The sequence below is a fragment of the Hoplias malabaricus genome, chromosome 18 (assembly GCF_029633855.1).
Source record: "Hoplias malabaricus isolate fHopMal1 chromosome 18, fHopMal1.hap1, whole genome shotgun sequence".
NCBI lineage: Eukaryota > Metazoa > Chordata > Actinopteri > Characiformes > Erythrinidae > Hoplias > Hoplias malabaricus.
This window is the reverse complement of record NC_089817.1, coordinates 11,624,178-11,647,090: the sequence shown is the minus strand read 5'-3', so window position 1 is coordinate 11,647,090 and position 22,913 is coordinate 11,624,178. Positions and strand designations below refer to the sequence as shown.

The window sequence follows — 22,913 nt, the reverse complement described above, 5'->3', positions numbered from 1 at the left end:
AAACCATTTATCGCTCCTCCACCAAATTTTACTGTTGCCAATATTCATTCCCAGGATTTGCCAGACTGCCAGGTAGTAAATTAAGTTTCTTTTCTCCGGAGAACCTGGCACTACCCGAGAGTCCAGCAGCAGAGGGATGTACTCCACTCTATCTGACACTTGACACTGCATGTTGTGATCTAGGGGTATTTATTCATTCATTGTCTGTAACCGCTTATCCAATTAAGGGTCACAGTGGGTCCGGAGCCTGCCCAGGACGGGGTGCCAGTCCATCAGTGGGCACCACACATTCATAGAGTAATTCACACCCTCACACCTGTGGACACTGCTGTGTAGCCAATCTACATACCAATGTGTGTTTTTGGACAGTGGGAATAAACTAAAGCACCCGGAAAAAACCCACGCAGACACAGGGAGAACGCAACTCAGGCTTGTGTGCAAGTTAATTATGCTCCCACCATGTATTTCCAGTAAAATCGATACACTAATTAATGTATTTCAGAGTAAAAATAAAGATTTATTGATAATTTGTTAGGGCAGCACAGTGGCGCAGCTGGTACGTGTCGCATTCACACAGCTCCAGGGGCCTGGAGGTTGTGGGTTCGATTCCCGCTCTGGTTGACTGTCTGTGAGGAGTTGGTGTGTTCTCCCCGTGTCCGCGTGGGTTTCCTCCGGGTGCTCCGGTTTCCTCCCACAGTCCAAAAACACACATTGGTAGGTGGATTGGCGACTCAAAATTGTCCATAGTTGTGAGTGTGTGAGTGTGTCTGTGTTGCCCTGTGAAGGACTGGCGCCCCCTCCAGGGTGTATTCCCGCCTTGCGCCCAATGATTCCAGGTAGGCTCTGGACCACCCGCGACCCTGAACTGGATAAGCGCTTACAGATAATGAATGAATGAATGATAATTTGTTTATTTTTAAATTTTACACTCTCATTTGTTAACTACTGTGTACTAACATTAGTCCTCCCCCAAGCCACATATATTTCATGCTTTCAACAAATGTTGACCTTTCAGTACAAACACAACATGGAGAAGCTGAAATTTTAAGATTCTCTGTAGGCCGAATCCCATTTTAGCTGATGTTCTCAAAAGCTTGTCCAACCTAGCGACTGTTGCTATGAAAGCTGACATTGGTGGGAGGAGCAAGAATAGATCAAATAAATCCTGGAATAATTCACAGGACAGTTTTCCTACTGCATTTCCCTGAAATAGTGCAATAACAGCTTTGCGTCCTTTCATCTTGTTGTCTGTGTTCATTAAAATATTTCTGCACTAAGTATTCAGCAGCACTGGCGGGGTTAATGCTTGTCATATAACCTTGGATCTGAGAATGGTCACTGGCAGCAGCAGATTTAAGTCAGCATTCAAACATGGTGCGCACACTGACCAGGGGGTGTGTGGGTCAAAGCATGAGTCAAGGCTTAATTACAGCTCTGAACATCTCATTCAGCAAAATGAAGTCATGCTTAATACATTTTTCCTCATCACTGAATATTGAAATTTTCGCTTGGCACAAAATCTGTTGCTATCTTGGAGTACCCTTTTATCTCCCGATACAAAATCGTGTTTTGTTGATTGTTTGAAATTGAAATCTAGGAACAGACCTTATGCTCCATATATGGAAATTAACAATGATACATAACAATGGTACATTCTTTTTTTTTGGTGACTTTAACATGCGTAGAGAACACTAACTACACACTTCTGCTAGACAGACATGAGACGGCCTGAAAGATGATATATGAGCCCTGAAACAGAACCCAGCAGGGTTTATTCTGTATACTTTGGTGAATATTAAAAAGTTAATTACATTAATGCTCAGAATAAACACTAGTTTTAATATTAAAGGGCTTGTACAAAAATGTGTGCTTTCATTCTATAAAGACGTGCATCGTCTCAACAGATGGTCAGCAGTGCTGGGAATGTTGTTTCTGAGAGTTTATTTGCACTTTATTTGAGTGTAAAATGGTCTGACTAAATGTAATTTCTGTTGAAATGTTTCATCAGTTATAAGAGCAAAAGGGATTTTACTATGGAAGCGTAAACCAAACCTCTCTCTCTCTCTCTCTCTCTCTCTCTCTCAGATTTACATTCCATGCAGAGCAGCTCTTGTTCTATCTAATGAAGACCATGATTATGAGCACTGAATACAGCGCGTGGAAAGAGTCCAGCTGAAATCACAGCAGTCTGCACTCTTTCTTCAAACCAAGGATTTATGCCTTCAGCACCACAGCCACTAATTTTCAAAGATAATTTCCATCAGCACCTTCCTTTAGCCCCTTGAGCCAAAACAAAATAGGTTTGAACTGCTCCATTTACAAACTTTGGAATATGAAATTTTAGGACCATTGAAATATCCGTCCTTATTTCCTTTCTGTCTGTTGCTTTGTGCATTCACAGCTGCGCCTGCAAATTTGACAAGGACAACATGCCCCAGTTCCTTCCCTCTGTCTTTTTTGTCCTCTTCTTTTCACAGCACAAGCTGCTACTTTATTGTACCTAAATGAAGCCCTGCTTCCTGCTTCATGCATTGACAAAAAAGGATGCTTTGTTTTGTTCTACAGCAAACACAGATCTTTGACCACAATCGCCTACCCACTCCCCCTCCAATCTGCGCTGAACCAACACACACACACACACACACACACACACACACACATACACACACTCATACTCAGCAGCACAGGCCACTTTCACTTCCACTGTTAAAAAGCAGTGCTCAGAACAAGCACAGTGTGCTGTGGTGGATGTGTGTTTGGGGCTAGGGACCGAAATGTCACTGGTTTGATCCACTGGTTTGATCCCCTGGAATGGCAGGGGGAGTCGAGGAACAGCAAAGCACTTAACCCTTTAACTGCTGTGCACTGCTCTGGATACGTGTGTCCTTTTTTGATTCAAAACTAACCACCTCTAGTGCCTCATTAATATGCTTGTGGCTGAATTCAATCAAATCCTCACATCTAGTCTAAAGCTTTCCTAGAAGAGTAGATATGTCAATTGTTACTTACTCTGTGATACAGTTAATTATAAACATCCTTAATTGTGAAGAAATGGATGTTTTTTTGTGAACATGTGTATTTAGTAGAATCAATGGGCGGATGCTGAAATGTGCACCAGTCCTTTGGCTTCTGCTATAAGTGTGTTTTCAGTTGATAGGTTTTTTGTGTTTTTCCAAGTGCAGGGAATTTATTATCTGTGCTAAACGACCATATGCTACAGACACAGCTCACCGAGATTAGGCTGAAAAATGCTGGAGACTGACTTTGGGGAAATCAGTTACTAGCTGGGATTTGTTTTATCTAAAGCCTCATAAAATATGTTAGGGATATTATCAATCTGATAAATTTAATACCTTTAGCTCTTTCTCTTTTAGATTACCTTACCTCACCCTCACACACACACACACACACACACCTTCACCTTGTCGCAGTGTTCTTTAAATACCCCGAGTCCATTAGCATGATTCAGTGCTCCAGTAAAAGTTTGTTCTCTGCTATCAGACGACATCATCATCCAATCAGATGTTTTAAGGTTCTGGAGATCTCATGAAAATATGAGTGTGTTCCCTCAGAAAGCAGAATTCCTCCAGGAGCCTGTGCCAAACAGTAGCCTAATGGTGACTGAAATGGGGAACAGCTCCCATTTAATTGTTCTAATGACCAATTATTATGTTTTTGTGTCTAATTAAATTAATTGCATCGCTCCAGCATTATCTATTGCGACACTTTAATTTTAGCCAGGCACTCAGCTCAAGCACTTGGACACTAATAGTGGTGTTTATCAGCCCTCGCTGTCAGCCATGGCCTTATATTACTGCACAATCTGAGGAGGTGTAAAGGTAAACGTCTGTGAATCAATGAAAGACATTTATATCCCAAAGGTCTTTTAAAATCAAGATGAAATATCATGTTTTTTTTCCTTTCCTATCTTCATCTTCTTGCAAATCGTCTCTGCACCTTTTGTATTGAGCTTGAAGCTATTTAGATTTGTGTAATCCACCAAATTACATTTTATAATTAAACAGTAACTGAAATGTGTGTTTGTGTGGGCTTTTGTCTTCCTATCCATATCCACAGAGCTCTACAAAAGTCAGAGACTGTCTTTTATTATATTTTCAAAAGTTATTCAATTTCAGGAGATCTGGGAAGATTAGGTATGAGATAATCCATTTGTATTAAGAAAGTGAATTTTAGACAAGTGATAAAGCGAGTGTTTCCAAAACTAGAGTTCTCGGAAAGAATACAGAGAAAAAGGAACTCCTAACGCGAGCGCTCTTACACGGCCAAAAGTGTCACCATCAAGTGAAAATACATTGGGAAAAGTAGAAAATCTATTCCACTCTTGCTTCAAAACAGAATCCATATTCTATTTAACACATGGGTCTGAAAGGACGTGGTGCAGGAAGCTGTTACTTAGAAATCAAATTAAACAGAAAAAGAAGAAAGCTGCGAGTGTTTTCAAAACAATGGACTGATGACCCCAGAACTCAGGGCTAAATATCGCTGAATGTGTTTTGGACTTGAATTCTTAGAAAATTCAGCTTTTCATGCAACACTGAAAGAGACATTGCGTATGGTTTTGGGGATTTCTGGGGATTCTGTCCATACGCGTCCAGTTGTGTTTATGGAAATGTAATTTTAATGTACACATTGAATACAGTTATTCACTGTTTATTCTGCAGGCCATTAGCTGGGGAGAACATGAAAGCATGACTAAGATTTAATAATGAAGGACATATTGTTTACTGCAGGTGTGTGTGTGATAAAGCTGAGGCAGGGCCTGCAGGTTCAGTGCTCCAGAGAATGGAGGAACGGAGTACATTTGACTGTATTCCTGCCGGTGTGTGGAGGTTAGGTGTACCTGTCTGTACTGAAGAGTGGAGCAGGTGCCTGAGGCTGATTTATGGCTGTAATTATGCATGAAAACTCTCAATGTTAGTGCAACACATAACACATCTCCACAAGTGTGTGTGTGCGTGTGTGTGAGAGTGAAAGAACGGAGGTTAAATCCCACCACATCTCCAGAACCGTGATGCAACACACATCTCGAAAACTCTCTAAAAAAGAGTGTGTGGGTGTGTATATGTGCAAAGTTGAATCACAACACTACATCTGCAGCGATCCAAAGTCCTGGGATTCGAAAGCAACTTATTTAACTTTTTGCCGTCTTCTTGTCTATTTCCTATAATCAGTAACAACTTCTTGACAGCTCCAGACACTTTCAGACCCATGGTGTTGAGCTGTCTTCTGAGGGTGGCACCCAGAAAGGTTAACCAGCCATTTGAAGATTATAATTAACATTAGTCTTCATACACAGCCACAAAGCAAACCAGGTGTCCAGAAAATGTCACCTTTATTTCGTCCTCCCCTCTGTTGAACTTTAACAGTGTTATCTAACCCACTGTTATGGGAGTCGAGATGAGCAACTGATTTTATCTGCCCTCCTCTATCATCTACATAATCATTTATAAATAAGTCAAAGGCCTTGAAGTCTATTACCTGTGGACATCAGTCATTTTTGAAGTCATTAGGTTTTTTCAACCTTCATAAATCTGTCCAAATAGGGAGCCATTTTCTCCTGAAAATCTTTTACAGCTAATTGTAATACTTGATCATTTTTGATAGCAGTTATTTAAAGTAGTTATTTAAATGCCAACATTGCCCTCTGCAGGAGTAATGTGTAATAACAGCCCAGGACCCCAGTTGTGTTTATAGCTATCTCACACACACACCAATTGTCAAAATGATGCATTTCATTATTTTCCCCAAAACCAATCATTCATAGCTTCAATATTACAGTTAAAAAAATATTCAGCGCGTGGAATATTCAACAAGCAAAAAACAAATCAATTCTAAACTAAATTTAGCAAGTTATTTCAGTACTATTAACTAAGACTGGACTGTAACAGACATTCCATTGTTTTCACTTGATATTTCACTCGCAAATCTGTAACTAACACATTAACATTAATACTCTGGGCACTGCTCCTGTAATTAGCATCTTCACTGATCATAATTAGAAATGGAACTGATCCGACTCATGGTTATAAGGCTGATTTCAGTAGATCTGATCTGAATGAATGTGATCCACTGCTGTAACAAATCCACACTGAAATAGCACACATTTCCCACTTTTTCTGGGCAATAGTAGTTTTTTAAATAAGCTGCTTACAGGCTAAGCACCACTTAATGGGCCTCCATGAACATTTCACATTATTTTAGTTACTGACATAAGTATGAATTAAAATGAAAATAGCAGCTTAATTTGCTTTAAAACTGACCATTTTATTAAATTGACGGAAAAACCCGAGCTCGCTACGGAAATTCTTGAACGCAACCGTGACGTCACTGGTGGACAACAGCTGAACAACGCCGCGGTAAAACACCGTTATGACTGACTGTTATGACAGTATCTAGCTAAATAACCAACATTATTCATAACAATAGCCTAGCAATAATCTAAAATCAAATTTAGAGGTACCGTTATTCTTGTAAATGTGATCGAAGTCGAACTCGAATTCATCCGACACTATAAACCTCCGTAATGCAACTATCGCTACGTAGCCGAGTATAATCTGAGCCACAGAGTTTAGCAAGTCAAACTAACGTCAACTAACACCAACTAAAACAGGCGAAGTAAGTGTACTTTACCTCCATGTTACAGAGGCTCTTGAACACCTTTCGTTGGTGTCCTTACATGCCCATATTGTTGGAAAAGCGCCAGTGAAATGAGCTACAGATAACGGAGTGAGCGGATGGTCCTTTCCAAAGTCCCCTTTTAAAGTTGACAAATCTAGTCAATTTTCTGGATATTTTGGGATCTTTTGGCCATTTGTGCACAGATGTCCCACTGTACATTGAATGATTGCAGCCAAAAACAACACACCTTTTCCTCATTTTGCATTAAATTAAGTGCAACTTCTAGAGTTGTTGTCCACCATCTACGTCACAGACAAGACGCCTATTAGAGTTTCCGAACACCGTTGGGGGGGAGGGGGGACAACGGTCTTTTAAACCTTATTCCTTCAATTAATAAGAAATAACATGTTTTCTGACCATCAATAAACACAAGTTAGGAACTCAAATTCCACTGGATTTATTTGTTTGACACTTTCATATCGCTGGTGCTTAGCCTTTAAGAATAAAATTGCCATTGGTGTTTACTGATGTTAAAATTTCCAGGTTTCAATCAGTGTCCGAAATATTGTGCTGTCTGGAGAACAGATGTTTTAGCTGTTGTGAGGTAGTCTTTTGTGTCTATAAAAGTCCACACATAATACTTATTCATCATTCATCAACAGTCTATAAACCAATCAGATATCAGGTTTTAGTTTTTATTTAAACACTGGCATCACAAGGTAAACTTATGCATGTTGTTGCTATATTCATTAACCCAGCGTACAGAACAAGCTAAAATCACTTTCTGTATAAATCAAATTAACTTGACTTAACCTATAGTGCATATAGGCAGATTTTTTTGGACAGTTAAGAGACTGTGTCATAGCCATGGCAAAGAAAACAACCCAGCAGTAGGATGTGGTAGCTTGTGTTTGCTTTTCTTTATCTCTAACAAGCTTTGAATCTGTCTGGATGTGAGTTAAGTTTTTCTCTGCTTTACAAAAGAAGAGTCTCCTACCATGTGGTAGTAGGAGTTGAGCAGCAGCGTGGTCATCTACTGCACAAGGGCACATCTGAGTACAGTGGGAGGAAAAGCAATGCTTTGAAGGTACTTGTTTCAAATATGCAGATTCTTTTTACAAGCATATATAACATCACATTCAGGAGCTGCTGCCAAAATGAAACTGAGACACAGTTGAGCTGATGTAATATTCTTCGATTCATTTGGAAATTCGGTATGAATTTGAAAAAGTTAAATTCAATACACCCGTCTTTTCAGTGCTAGTTCTGTAATATACCAGAAAAGAGCTGCTCTTGGACAACTTTTACAACACAGTGAGCAGCTGCCTGTGTCCAGGCAGGGAACTGATTCAGACCAGCGCTGCTGTTCTCTGATGTTTGGTGATTACAGATCCCGCTGACCTCTGTAGTTACTTGTCCAGTCCATTTATGTTCTCAGGCACCAGGCCCTCCAGCAGAGCCTGTGTAGACTCCATTATCTGAAAGACACAAATCAAAGCATGCAGTGGCTGTCTTGGCTTACTAATTTTCTATACACAAGATTCAGTTTAAACTGTTAAAACAGTATGTATATTATTACCTTGTATCTACTATGAAATAGTATGAAAAAAACTTGTAAAGCCAGTTCCAGGGAGTAAAAGACCCCAAAACCTGAATAATTTATTTTTCCAACTGTGTTCCTCTAATCATCATTATATTGCTTTACAAACTAAAAATAAATCATAATTCAATTTTTAAGAACCGTTTTCCAAAATGATGCTGATTATCGGGATCAATTTCAATTAATCAGGATTGTACTGATCATACTGATTTATGTAGAATACCTCTGATCTGATTAGATTAGTAGTCCAGGCCAAAGCAGTCCTTAATTTACTATGGATCAACTACTATAGGCTGTACATGAATAATATTTGTTTACTTTTATGTGACTAAATAAGAGAAATTTCTCAACAATAATAGTTGGACAAATAAAGAAGCATCCTGTCCTTGTCTTGTTCTTAAGTTTTAAACTTTGTGTCAAGCAGTGTGTGTGTGTGTGTGTGTGTGTGTGTGTGTTTGTGTGTGTGTGTGTATGCATGATAGACCCTACCTGGAATGTAGGGCTAAGGCCCACTAGAGACTGCAGGTTTCTGCTGAAGTAGCCCAGAATATAATCCCCTGCCAGCAGGGGGAGGTCATCCCTCTTCATACTCAACTGTAAGGTACAACCACACACACAGAGACACACACACACACACACACAACCAAATCACTCACCCAATGTACACATAGGCAAACCTACAAACATTATATATATATATAAAAAGTTTTATTATATACGGTTAAATACCATCATTATGTACCTGAACAACTTCATCAACTGCAGCAATCTCTTCTTCCTTCACCCAAATGAATGCAATGTAATCTAAAGCACTCCTGAAGCCAATCTACACAGACATGGAACATTAGAATTAGAATCACTTTATTGGTCACTGTGCTTTCACACAGAGGACTCCACATTTAACCCAATCCGTGTAGTGAAACACACATTTATACACACTACTGAACACTAGTGGGGCAGTGAGCACACATGCCTGGAGCGGTGGGCAGCCCTAGCTATGGTGCCCAGGGAGCAGTTGGGGGTTAGGTGCCTTGCTTAAGGGCACTTCAGTCATGACCTGCCGGCTCTGGGGATTGAACTAGCAACCTTCTACCTGATCTAGGTCACGGTGAGGCCTGAGCCTGCCAGAAATCATTGAGCAGGAACACATCCTGCATAACTAGGTTTTATTTGCTCACCCGTAATAAATTCAGATGTTCAACTATGCACACATTTTTTCATAATCCCTGAAGAAAAGCCTGAATGATGAAAGAAAGCAAGGAGAATCCAGTGAGCTTAAGCTCAGCAGGGCCAGTGACAAGCATCAACTACATAGGTATAAAGCTTTCCAGTACAGTGCTATAAAACAGTCATCCTGTGTTCTATGGAGTGATGTAGTTGGGATGGGTTGGAGTGATTTTGTGACCCAGAACTAATACAGTATCAATACCCGACCTTAATTATAATCTTAGGCAAAATGCAGATATTCAGCAGAAATACACAGGAGTAGTCCTTCGAGTTATCTTACTCCTTCATTTCACCTGACCCCACCCCTTTATTTTACTGTATTTATGTTTTTTTGTGTGTGTTTAATGTAGTTATATAGACTTTTATACAAGCACCACACTTATTGAATGAGGTATCTTTGGTGTCTACAACTTGTGCATCACAGTCTCTGTCTCTCTCTGTTGTGTCTGACCTTGTAGAGGCCGATCCAGTCGGAAGTGCAAGCATCAAACTTCTCCTGAAAGCTGTAAGTAAGCACTGCGTCCTCATCAGCGCTCCACTGACCCTCAGCACTCACACACACCAGTGGTGTCTCCATCTTCCTCTGCAGCTGAGAGCAATCAGAAAACACACAACCGCTGAGTTTTTTTTGACCTGATGCTTTTGGTCAAGAAATGGCACCAGACATGTCTGGAAAAAATCATTTACATTCTTCCCATCACCTGTCTATATGGGAAATAGACTGACACTGTCGACTGGTAAAGACACAGTTTGTTGACAAACTGCACTTAGATGCTTTTTTGTAAATGCTATTAATTATTCATTTTTATTACTGAATCTCAAATCTTGCTTTGGCTCTGACAAGATTCAGCACAACCCTCACCCTGCACATTTATGATCACACACATCCGCAGCTGGCTTCTAGACATAACTAACTGTTATATATTTTTTAAAACCGTTTGTTTAACCCCTACTCCATATCTTTTCTCCTACTCTGTTAACTCGCCTTTATATCTTTTAGCTGCCTCTTACTTTCAGCTCACTTTAAGACTGTCTCTTTGCTCCTATAAATGCTCAACCTACCTCAACCCATTCATTCATTCATTATCTGTAAGCGCTTATCCAGTTCGGGGTCGCGGTGAGTCCAGAGCCTACCTGGAATCAATGGGCGCAAGGCGGGAATACACCCTGGAGGGGGCGCCAGTCCTTCACAGGGCAACACACACATTCACTCATACACTCACACCTACGGACGCTTTTGAGTCGCCAATCCACCTACCAACGTGTGTTTTTGGACTGTGGGAGGAAACCGGAGCACCCGGAGGAAACCCACGCAGACACAGAGAGAACACACCACACTCCTCACAGACAGTCACCCGGAGCGGGAATCGAACCCACAACCTCCAGGCCCCTGGAGCTGTGTGACTGTGACACTACCTGCTGTGCCCCTTCCTCAACCCAGCATATTTCAAATAATTCTAAACAATAAAATGAAATAAAAGCTTTAATGTCAATAGCATATCAATAAGACATATGTTTAATATATTTTTGTTCCATTCTGCAGGATTTACCTCCAGGTTAAAGGTACCAATGACAGGTTTGTGGTCACTGATTCCATATGATGGATCACTGGTGTATATGTCCCGTGTCACCTTCAAGGGAAATTCTTCATCATCTAAGATCAAGGCACTCCGCTCATCTCTGGGTTTTATTCGCCACAGGATCCTGTCTGTCCATGCTGGCTTTCTTTTCTTCCCACTGACCAAACATAGGAACATGGTGAGTGCAGTCCTATAGGCTTTAATGAATAGGTAGAACCACTTAGGCTTTTAAACTTCTGCCCTTTTGTTCCCATATATTTCAAAACAAATATGTAAAAAGCTTCCGATGTATAATTGAAAATGTCTTATGTCTTAATGGCTATGAAGCTGCTTAACTTGAGCCAAACCTTTTCTAACACTTTGAAAACTGGGGATGTGTTCAAAACATCACACTAAATTGTATGTCTTTCACAATTCTAATTGCACCAATTACTATAGAATGTATAGTGTATTTTATATTTTTTTGTGATTTTGGACGTTTGTGGATTTTTTTGTGATTTGTGTGATTTTGGCCTGAGCTTGTATTACTCAACTAGCTCAACACTGCCCTCTGCTGGACATGACTGGTCATTAGTGAAAAATATAGGCCCAAGGCTTTATTACTAACCGTTTGTCAAATATATGACATCACAATCAATATTACTCAGACTATCATCTTATTTGCTTTCATACTAAGATGCAGTGTAACAGTGTTAGTTAAGGTAGGGCTCATTTAAAACATCAGCACAAAAAAGTGACATGCAGACAACCTTTAGACATGTACATGTGAATCTACCTCATCGGACAAAAGACTTCACATGTAGCTACATGCTTCATAACATGGTTATACACAGAACAGAAAAGGACATATACCTAAACATATGAGCATGTTATACCTAAGGGATAGACAGCAGACCATAACTCACACATAGCTTGGTGGGATGGAATATATATAAGTGTTTAATCTCACATAAATAAGTTTGCTACTATATCAAAACCCCTCCATATAGCACATGTTTTATTAACCATTTATTAGGAAGATGCAGTCCACCATGGCAACAGTTAAGAAGTGCACACACAGTATGAGAATGCAGAAAAGATAGGGAAAGGCTCAGTGGGTTATGGAGGATACAGTTCAGTGTCGTTTACTGAAGTCTGTGAGGAAATTAGGAGAGAAGCAAATGAGAAATGGACCTATTTTTAATTGAACCTTACGTAAAACCAAACCATGAGTTCTGCAGGCTGTGAGAACAAAGAAAGGAGAGATATGACATACAGCTCTCTTAAAAAAACATTAGTGATATTTCACAGTGCTGTAAATTCAGTATGATGTGCTTTTGCTTTTTTCTACAAAGCAAACCTCACAAAGTTGCAGAATGTTACATTTACACATTGTTCATAGTTTTATTAATATATGTTTACTTATCAGACGCCGCCTGAAGCAACGTACTGTGCATATGTCACACGCCTGCTGTTTTATTTATTCTGATTTGAGAACATGCTAAACCAATTAGAATTTTAACATTTTACTTTCATGTTCCCTTCAGCCACAATCTCTTCCCTCCTTTCAATTTTAATACTAACTTTTTCAAAATAAGGGAAAATTATTAGCTTGCATTTTATACGATGTGTGGTCTCTCATGTTTGTGCAGTAGTGTTTGTATGATGTGTATGTTCTGAGATATAAAAGAATGAGGGCATTTTACCTTGTGTCATATGTCTCAGAGAAGCGATCAAACTTATACGTGGGTTTGAACTGCAGCGGTCCTTCCTCAAACTCCTGCAAGAGCGGCTCTTTATTCTTCATCATTGTTAGCTAACACACACACACACAAACACGTCCAGTTCAGAGAAGCAAAGATAACATTTGCACATCCAGCACGTGGGAATACAATTAAATGAAGAACAAATAAACATTAATATAGAAAAGGCACAGGAAGACACACACACAAATATATACATGTATTACATGGACAATATTTGCGTAGAACTGAAGAACACACACACATCATCGAGATTGCAAACACATTATTTACACTCTCCATGACTCAGAGGACATTTACAGATTTTTATGCAATATTGTTTTGTGTGTGTGTGTGTGTGTGAGAGAGAGAGAGAGAGAGCAAGACCGAGAAAGTCAGGGAGAGAAATGGAGAGAGAAACTCACTTGGTCTTTGCTCCACAGAAGGTTGAAGCGTTCACTGTTGATGGAGGAGCGCAGAAAATGCAAGCCATGGTCCGCAATACGGAAATTCAAATCACCGAACCAGAACACTACCCTTTTAAACACAGAAATACACACACAGATGCATAGGGTGTGTAAATGAGGACTCACATACAAACATACATACAAACAAAAAACTACAGATACTGAAAAGCATGTATTTGTTCAGAAAAACTTCATTTAGAATAAATGTGAATTTATAAATAGAAAATATATTCAGTGTTAGATTAAAGTTTGAAACAATCCATGCAATGGCCAAGAATTTAGGAACCAAATCTTTGTTTTTCTAATGGTACTTTTGAAAACTAAATATAAATATATAATATAATATAATTCATTCATTATCTGTAACCGCTTATCCAATTCAGGGTCGCGGTGGGTCCAGAGCCTACCTGGAATCATTGGGCACAAGGCAGGAATACACCCTGGAGGGGGCGCCAGTCCTTCACTGGGCAACACAGACACACTCACTTTTGAGTCGCCAATCCACCTACCAATGTGTGTTTTTGGACTGTGGGAGGAAACCGGAGCACCCGGAGCAAACCCACACGGACACGGGGAGAACACACAAACTCCTCACAGACAGTCACCTGAAGCGGGAATCGAACCCACAACCTCCAGGTCCCTGGAGCTGTGTGACTGCGACACTACCTGCTGCGCCACCGTGCCGCTATAATAAAATATAAAATAAAATAAAAAATCAAAGTTACATTTTACTGTGTTTAGGTTTGTGTATGATAACTCTATCATTACAGTACCATGTATCAGTACAGTGCAAAGGTTTTGCAAGACAAAGATAAGATTTTCTGGCATAACATTCACACTGTAATTTATATCACAAACCACTCTACTATAATAGGAAAGCATCACCAGTCTTTAGCACAGATGTTTGTAAAAATCTATTTTCAACAATGTTTTTTTTTAATGATTGTGCGTGCAATATTATGTGTGTTTTTGCTGTGTGTTCTAACCTATGGTCGAGCACATTTGGTGTGTTGTACAAGTCAAATTCTTGTGAGTCGAGGATGTACTCAAACTCATCCACCCGCTGCACAGCGTAGTTCATGTGAGCTGCCAAGTGACAGTTCAGGAAACACAGCATGTGGCCATAGAAAGAGAAACGCACGGACACGCCACCTTTATTCCCCTGTGGATTATAATAATACAGACATGTTAAATCATCTCTGCTGTCCCATAACAATAATAGTAAGAGACCTTTATTACTTTGTTCAATTCTCAATGAGGACAGCAAGTATTCTACTAACTTTTATAGGAATCGATCAATGGAATACTCTTTATAATAATGTGGACAAAATAATTTAATTGTGAAAAAGACACTTTAGCAGCTGAACATGAGTGTAAGGTGAGCATGTCCAATGCTAAGCATGTGCAAAAGGATTGTAATGCCTTCCTTACGTTACACAAATTCTAAATAGAATCCTTACCCAATAGCCAAAGATCCCAGTCCGGGTGTAAGCACTCTGGATGTCATGAATAAAAGGAAGATGCACCTGTTTAGCAAAGATAATAAGAAGGAGGCCCTGCATCCTCACAGAGGTCACCTGAGGGCAAGAGACACACAAAACACACACACATCTACATAATGTACCTAAAGAACAAATGAGCAGTTGATCAGAGGCACAGATGTGTCATGAACACAGTTCAGTTAGCCTTTCCATGGTCATGAGAACAGTCCTGTGGCATTTGTGGCATGTTTCGGTCAGGCAGTTTACAACAGTGAACACAGTCCCCAGAGAAAAGGCAGAGGGGGGTGTCCTGCCCTGAGAATGCCTGCATGTGTTAGAGGGGAAAGGACACAGTGATTAAACTCACAGCTAATTACCCCAGTTAGCAAAGGTTGACCAATCAAAGTCCCCATTGCGACATACAAATCTGCCAGTGGAGCACAAAGAGTCCAGTGTTCTCTACCATCGCAGCTTACAGTATCAGCCTTAATGAGGGATGTCTAGAAACCAGCTACTGTGTACTTACTCTATGGTCAAATACATGACTGAATACCAGAGGCATACGTCAGCTCTATAGGATTGCAATAAGAAGTCATGGTATTATTAATGTTATAAACTAATTCTCGGAACACTAATCATGGCTAATGCCAGTAGTTTTGGAACACAGAACAACTATTTATATTTAGAATAAAAGAATATAGAATTTTATCCACGTTGTCTTTGCAAACAAATATGGAATGTGTGACATAAGGTCTGTCTTATTATTGCAGTGCTTCTTTAATCATTCATTATCTGTAAACTAATTCAGGGTCACAGTGGGTCCAGAGCCTACCTGGAATCATTGAGCGCAAGGCGGGAATACACCCTGGAGGGGGCGCCAGTCCTTCACAGGGCAACACAGACACACACATTCACTCACTTCAATCCACCTGCATCGTGTGTTTTGGACTGTGGGAGGAAACCGGAGCACCCAGAGGAAACTCACGTGGACAAGGGGAGAACACACCAACTCCTCACAGAGGGTCACCCGGAGCGGGAATCGAACCCACAACCTCCAGGCCCCTGGAGCTGTGTGACTGCGACACTACCTGCTGCACCACCGTGCCGCCCTGCTTCTATAATGATGAGTTAATATGGTTTTGAACATGTAAAGTGGCATGTGCCGTAGCTGCAGGTTTGATACATCTTCAACGAAAGACACACTATTGTTCCAGCAATGTCAGAATCGTTGTTAAAAAACTAGGACCGCTGCTAAACTGCAAGTCTAAATGAGCCAGAAAATAAGAATAAAACACATCGTGAACTGATTTCCAGAAAACTCTATTGTACAGTCTCACAGCTGCACAAATGAGATCAGTTTCTCAGAATTTGACCAAGATTTCAGCTGCAAAATCTCATGTAGTTTCACAAGCTATCCTCATAAAAGACCACTGTTATCACAAAGTGTATCGTGGGCTTCACACAGGAATACTAATAAATGTCACCCTAACTCTCTAAAGGAAGAAAATCACAAAATCTCATCACAGGGCAAATGTTTATACCTTGACAAAGCCATTTGGTCCCAGAGTGTTCATGAAGAAGTGGCTCCATGAGTCTTCTGCTATCAGATCATAGAGGTACTTCACTGGAGTGGCTCTCACCTCCTGCAGACTTCAATGGCACAGATTTTTAGTTTCAAGGATCATAATTTATTTTGCAATTTGGCATTAAACATATACATACATTTATAAATGCATCTATTATTTCAAATATAAATGGGAAAAAAATTTAAATATCAAAATGATGAGGTTATTTCACCCAATCACATAAAGGTCAATTGGAGAGTCAGGGTCAAGCTGCAGCAGTGACCTCACATCATCAGGAGGCTCTGCTGTAGCCACGTTCCACGTCACTATGTGTACCCTGAGAGAGAAAGAGAGAGAGAGAGAGAGATGTTTCAGCACTTACAATCACATGGAAAGGCAAAGGAAGAGAACAGATATATTAACCCTGTAGCCATGGAAAATATTTTGTTTGATTATGTTAATAAAAATGAGTTTATATTTATTCTGCTGGTGGAATGGCCACTAGAGGGCGTGCAGAAAGAGTGAAATTGTTTTTGGCGTGTAGATACTGTTCTAGGTAGAGAAAATTCAAATACAGTAGAAACTTTAAAGTTAAATAACTTCTATATAATTTAAACAGTTCATAGTCAGAGTCAGTCCTATATGGAGTAGTCTGAAAGAACTCTTTCTCATATCTTAAGTGTACACAGAATAAACATGACCATGACAACAAGCAGTCTAAAAGCCTACAACATCTGAAAAGCATAAAGCGGCATCCACAGAGTGAGATTACTCAGAAGTACCGCAAACCTGCCGTGGTATTGTGAAGAATTAATGCACCAAATCGGAAGCAATGGAAAACTGGTTGTGATATGAAGACAAGAACAAGTAGAAGACCAAACTGACTAGAAGACTCGATTTTTTTAAAAACCTGAAAAACTCTCCACTGTATCGTCCACAGAGCTGAAAGACTTCGTCCAGGTTGCGGGACACCTCCTCTGTGGCCTCGTCATCAGAACTGAGGTCCTCTACGCATGTGAGCAGCTGAGAGAGCCTCTGACGCAGCATTGTTTTGCAAGATGCTGTGCTGGAACTGCTGTCCGAACGAGTGCGAGGGGCTTCCAAAACTCCTGCCATATCACTGTCACTGCTGCTGGACCAACTAAACACGACCAGACTCCAAACAACAGCTCTGACTCAATGTATGAAGAAACACAGGGCAAAGTCAAAGATGGAGACCTGAAAATGTGAAACCTGCTGGATGATAGGAAAAGGAAAAGGCTAGTCTAGTCTAGATTTCTTCTACAAATCACTCTTTCTCTTCCGTGGTGTCTTTGGTCTTTTTCTTCTCAATCCTTTGGTTCCTCCAGCAAAAAACTCAGTTCCACAAGTTCAGAACACCATGTCCATGTAGTTCCAACAGGAGATGTTCTTTCTAAAAAGAACTGAAACTCCACCAAAGTTTTCCAATGTTTTCCACAGAATGTGTTTTTGCAGCAGTTGTCTGGTCTTCAGACAGTTATCTAATCTCTTGTCCTTGGCTTCCCCTATAAGCTCTAAAAGTCCAAGCAACAGTAGCAGTAGAACTATGGGCTTGTGAAAACTTAAATTAGGAAGTCTGATCTGCAGCAGGCTGACCACGTGAGAAGGCTTGGACCAATGGCTCCTGCTTCACTGAGGGTTTTGTTACTGGACTTGTATTATTACTGATGCAAGTACATTTCGTAAGATGCTAATCTGGTTTTTAAGTCCAGGGGCTCCAGCAACGTTTTTATTGTTCACAGCAGATTAAAAGCTATTTAAATCATTTTTTCTGGAGACTTATAAAAAAAAATTACAACTACAACATGTTTTATTTAGCCATGATTTATTATTTTCTGACATTAAAGCAAACGGATAATTGTCAGCTGGTTTAAAGCTATAAATGTGTGATACATGTAAATAGCAACAAACACAACAGTAATAACTTTAGACACATTTACCCCAAACTTGAACTTCAAATCTAACAGAATGATATGAGAAAGCGTTCCAGTCACTGGCACATGATGTGTGTGGAGATGTTTGAAGAACTGCTGAGCCTACAGGGCTGATGAATCACTTATAAGTCATGAAGCTGCCCTTTAATCTTTTGACTTTCCCTCAGGTGACTGAAAAAGTCGCTAGCTCGCTGGGAAACAGTTCGCTTTGAGCTTTAGTCAAAAGTGTGGTCTTTCTGAAAAGTGTGGTCCTTTCAGTTATACTTTTGGCTAATCCCCAAATTCAAAGACAGAAACCACACACAATGGCATTTTCACATGCAAATGAAATCACCAAGCCCCCGACTGTGTAATGCAGTCTAATGTATATCGTGATAGGCTCCGAGAAATTTGGTCTCAGTTATTCATGAGTAGAACATAGCCATGTCCTTTGTTATATCACTGATATAAAGCATGACAGTAACTATTTATTTAAAAAAAAGTATAAAATAGGGAATATATTCTCAAACATTTAATTAGCAAACATCATCAACCCATTAACCAGTTTATAAAGATCCAGAAACTACTTACAGTTATACTATGACACTGTTACCAAGAAACATTCATTCATTCATTCATTATCTGTAACCGCTTATTCAGTTCAGGGTCGCGGTGGGTCCAGAGCCTACCTGGAATCATTGGGCGCAAGAGGGGAATACACCCTGGAGGGGGCGCCAGTCCTTCACAGGGCAACACACACACATTCACTCACACCTAGGGACACTTTTGAGTCGCCAATCCACCACCGTGTGTTTTTGGACTGTGGGAGGAAACCGGAGCACACGTTGACACAGAGAGAACACACCAACTCCTCACAGACAGTCACCCAGAGCAGGAATCAAACCCACAACCTCCAGGTCCCTGGAGCTATGTGACTGCGACACTACCTGCTGCACCACCGTGCCACCCAAGACACATTTATTCATGACATATTTTGATTTAAAAATACTGCGCAGGCATCAGAGATCATTTATTTATATGATAAAAGTTCATAAAATAGTATCTAAATATAAACAAATATTAAACCCCTGTGACTTGGAATCTGATCGGTGATCCAGAAACAAATGTTCCAACCCATGCTTTCTATCTGTGCAATATATCTTTGTATATAATTATAGAAACTGATCACTGTAATTTAATAATAATATTTTTGGATAGTGCATTGATTCCAGACGTCACCATAACCATAAAATCCAGGTTTTTGTGTTTTATAATATATTGCAAAGCTGAGCAAAACAAACTACTCTAGGATGTTGGCACATCTAGTCAATCCTATTTCCTTACAGTCTAATCTCTGTGAGGAATGTGCATTGCTCCAACCATCTTTCAGACAAATAAATAATGAACAACCTGGAACAAGACACGCTTTCTTTTGGAGTCCAATATCTCAATCCCTGAGATTATGACGTCCTATCACGCCTACACTTCAGAATGATATAATAACAGCTGATACAGCCCACCTGCATGTGTGGTGTCTTCGTCTGCTTCTGAGAGCTTCAGCACTCATTTCCCAACCTACACAAAACATGCGGCACACAGGGTTAATCACATATAATGCATTCTCCATTCATCAGTCAGCTCATGGTCTGAAAAGCTTTTGCACATAATGAGAATTCAAGGTCACATACACTGCACTCTGTGTATGCTGTGACTCATTTCTCCTAACTGCTTTCCAACAGATGGGGTTTGCAAAGGCCAGAATGTGCAGTTCATGTTCTTGTTCTATTGTCATAACACACAGGTAATTCCTTTATGGAGCCATATAACCTTTGAAAGTCTTCCTGAAGCTTTCTTTTTTTAAATTATTTTTCAACTATCAATCTAAAAAAATGAAAACAAATCAGATTTTTTCTAAGATTGTGATTTTTTTAGAGTCTTAGTTTTTCTATTCTTAAGTCATGACAAGTGCTATTTTACACAGGAAATATCACAACACTCAGCAGACGTAAGCTTTGGGTTTTTTATTCAGTTCGGAAACACACCTACAATTCATTGTTTATCCTTATATCATAACGCTGTCTATAAAAAATAAAATAAATAAATAAACGTTTATACTGTAGATAAATTTACATAAAATATTAAAAGTGTAAAAATACTGTTTATTCTGTGAACTATATTGAGTATTACCTGGAGTATAAATATACATTTATATTATAAAATAAATAATCATTATAATTGGAAAGCAAATCAGCTGTCATCACTATGTCATTCCACATTGACCAAAAACTATCCTATCGACATTAACATACTTTGTGACCCATGAAGAGTTTCCACACTGTAACATATTTTTTGGAAACAATGATGTAATGCCGTTAAGTGGAAACTTTCTTCAAGTAAATTCAATTCATCACTTTTTTTTTATTTGGACAAAACCTACAACATATTTAATAAAAGGTGTTTTATGAATTTCATATTTATCTCTCACACCGTTCCAAAAACACCCATGAGCCTCAGGCATTCACTGTGCACCTTCAATGATTTTCTATAACAATTTTGAACACATTTCAGAAGAAGCATAAAACAGCCCTTAAATAAAACTCTCTCACCTTTACACTCGATGTTTTTGTAGTTATAAATGAAGCAGAAATCTCTAGCACTCGTCGTGTGTGAAAAGTTAGTTCTGCGTCGTCCAAAACGTTTGCCTTACCGTTGTTTTGGTTTGTTTCTTCCCACCCGCATTCAGGCAAGTCCCGCCCCGGAGTTCTACGATTGGTTAGTGTTTATCGCATCTTGTGTTTGAATTGGTTGGTGCATAATTCTACTAATATAACGTTTAACAATCGTTGAGCGAATAGCGGTTATCGAAATATAAAAGGGGAAAAATAAAAAATAAAATAAAACAGGCGTGAGGAACCTCAAACATGGCATTTTATCACTAATGATACATTTTCTACCACACCACACTGACATGCTGCAAAGAATAAATAAACATGGTTTTTCACTAGTGTCTTTATGCATTCTGTAGTGGACTGTGGTAATGTCTTAGTCTAAGAGCCGCCACTCCTCGGCAACATTCTCTTGAATTTCAGTAAAAATAAACAATAATGATTTAAGTACACCACTTCTATTAGAATTACTTAAATAAATATTGGGCAAAAATAATCACAGGCTGCACCTAAATTGGCGCTCTTTTTTCGCTACGTTTGCACTACAAATCATTAAATAGCGAGTTCTGCAACCTGTGGCACAATATATTCCCTTTGAAAATGAAAGAAATATATGGAAAAAATGTACAGAACAGTACAAATAAGTTTGTTCATACAACAATACATTAATTCGTACATTTTTTGTTTCCCAACTCATACTGACCCCGGGTGGCCGTTGCCATGGTGCGTTCCCGCCTTTCGCCCAGTGATTCCGGTGTGAATTAATGACTTTTTATAAAGCTTTTTTTTCCTTCTCCTATTAAGTTACTATTTTTGGATAGACATGTGTTTCTTTGGATAGTGACAATATGATTATAATTATATGAGAGATAAAACTAGCTTAATAGATAACGTCTACATCCAAACACAAACTTACTGATCACCAAACCAGCTGATTATTAATTTTAATTTACCACTGGTCCTATTTGTCCAGCAGTATTTCCAACCTTGTTGTGAGGGGTATGTACGCAATAGCAGCCAAGATAATACTAGTTTAACTTTCCCCACAATGTCTTCTGGTCTCCCACTGCTGAACACGGCCCCTTAAGCAGGATTTAGATTAATCTGGCTATATCTGACCACAAAATCCTGATCAAGCCCAAGTGCAGAGTTGAAGGGGCTTACAGTCCCCTTCCAGCACAGCAGACCCTTCTCAGCGCCTGATTGGGTGAGGGATTTATTTGTGGAGAGTGTGGTCAGTAACTTAGGTAAAAGCATGACTTGAGTTCACTCACTGTGGCATTTTAATGGGGGGTCTAGGTGTACACAGGGATTTAAAAAAGCATGGGAAGCTGAATATAGTTAGAGAGAAAGAAAGAGAAATTGATTGTCTTTATCACACTCCCTATTAGGGTACTATGGTGGCCCTGAAGGGCATACTGCATAAAAAGAGACGAGCAGACTAATAATAATGGCTTCTGCTTAAAAAAACAGGAAATGTTTTCAAGTCTTATTTTCAATTCCACAGTTATTTCAGCAGTAATATTAAGTTGGTAATTCAGGGGGTGTGGCCATGCAGAGTAGAGTCCAGCATGCCCCAATCCCTTAATAAATATCTCTTTGTTTTGTTGTAGTTGTTTTATTGTATAGTGTATAGCTGAGGGTAATTTATAGTAGAAGTAAAGAGATTTCCGCCCAAAATATCCTTGCCTTCTTTGACACCAAAGGCATTACTTTCTAATTGTGGATTGCCTTTTATCTAGAGAATGGTTAATGCGAGTAAATCTCAGATCGATTAAACAAAAGAAATGTAATTATTGCACAATTTAATGTGGAATTGGAAATTCAAATAAGCCAACTTCAGCTTTGTTGCCCATTTTAATGTGTATTTACAATTAACTCCTGATTCCAGGTAGGTTCTGGACCCACCGCGACCCTGAACTGGATAAGCGGTTACAGATAATGAATGAATGAATGAATGAACTCCTGAGGACTGTGTTAGTGTTATTGATATTATAATAAAATGTAATGTGAAAGTATATAAATATTAAACA

The 22,913-nt window shown here is 39.4% G+C and overlaps 1 protein-coding gene across 4 annotated transcripts; it reads right to left on the bottom strand.

Annotated features, from left to right (window-relative positions):
* Positions 1 to 7,438: 7,438 nt before the first annotated feature.
* Positions 7,439 to 22,002, bottom strand: inpp5kb (inositol polyphosphate-5-phosphatase Kb). Of its 4 annotated transcripts, none has more exons than XM_066651456.1 (13): positions 21,584 to 22,002; positions 19,735 to 19,789; positions 16,513 to 16,617; positions 16,257 to 16,365; positions 14,695 to 14,811; positions 14,221 to 14,396; positions 13,193 to 13,304; positions 12,732 to 12,841; positions 11,017 to 11,203; positions 9,918 to 10,055; positions 8,982 to 9,065; positions 8,729 to 8,833; positions 7,439 to 8,117 (listed from the first exon to the last, which is right to left on the bottom strand). In XM_066651456.1, exons 1-13 carry the CDS (start codon positions 21,600 to 21,602, stop codon positions 8,049 to 8,051), a joined length of 1,386 nt encoding a protein of 461 aa, XP_066507553.1. In that variant the 5' UTR covers positions 21,603 to 22,002; the 3' UTR covers positions 7,439 to 8,048. The 4 variants fall into 4 exon arrangements, with proteins under 4 accessions (XP_066507553.1, XP_066507556.1, XP_066507555.1 ...); XM_066651459.1 differs by having other exon boundaries at positions 14,695 to 14,760; XM_066651458.1 differs by lacking the exon at positions 21,584 to 22,002 and adding an exon at positions 21,557 to 21,573.
* Between the last annotated feature and the right edge of the window lie 911 nt (positions 22,003 to 22,913).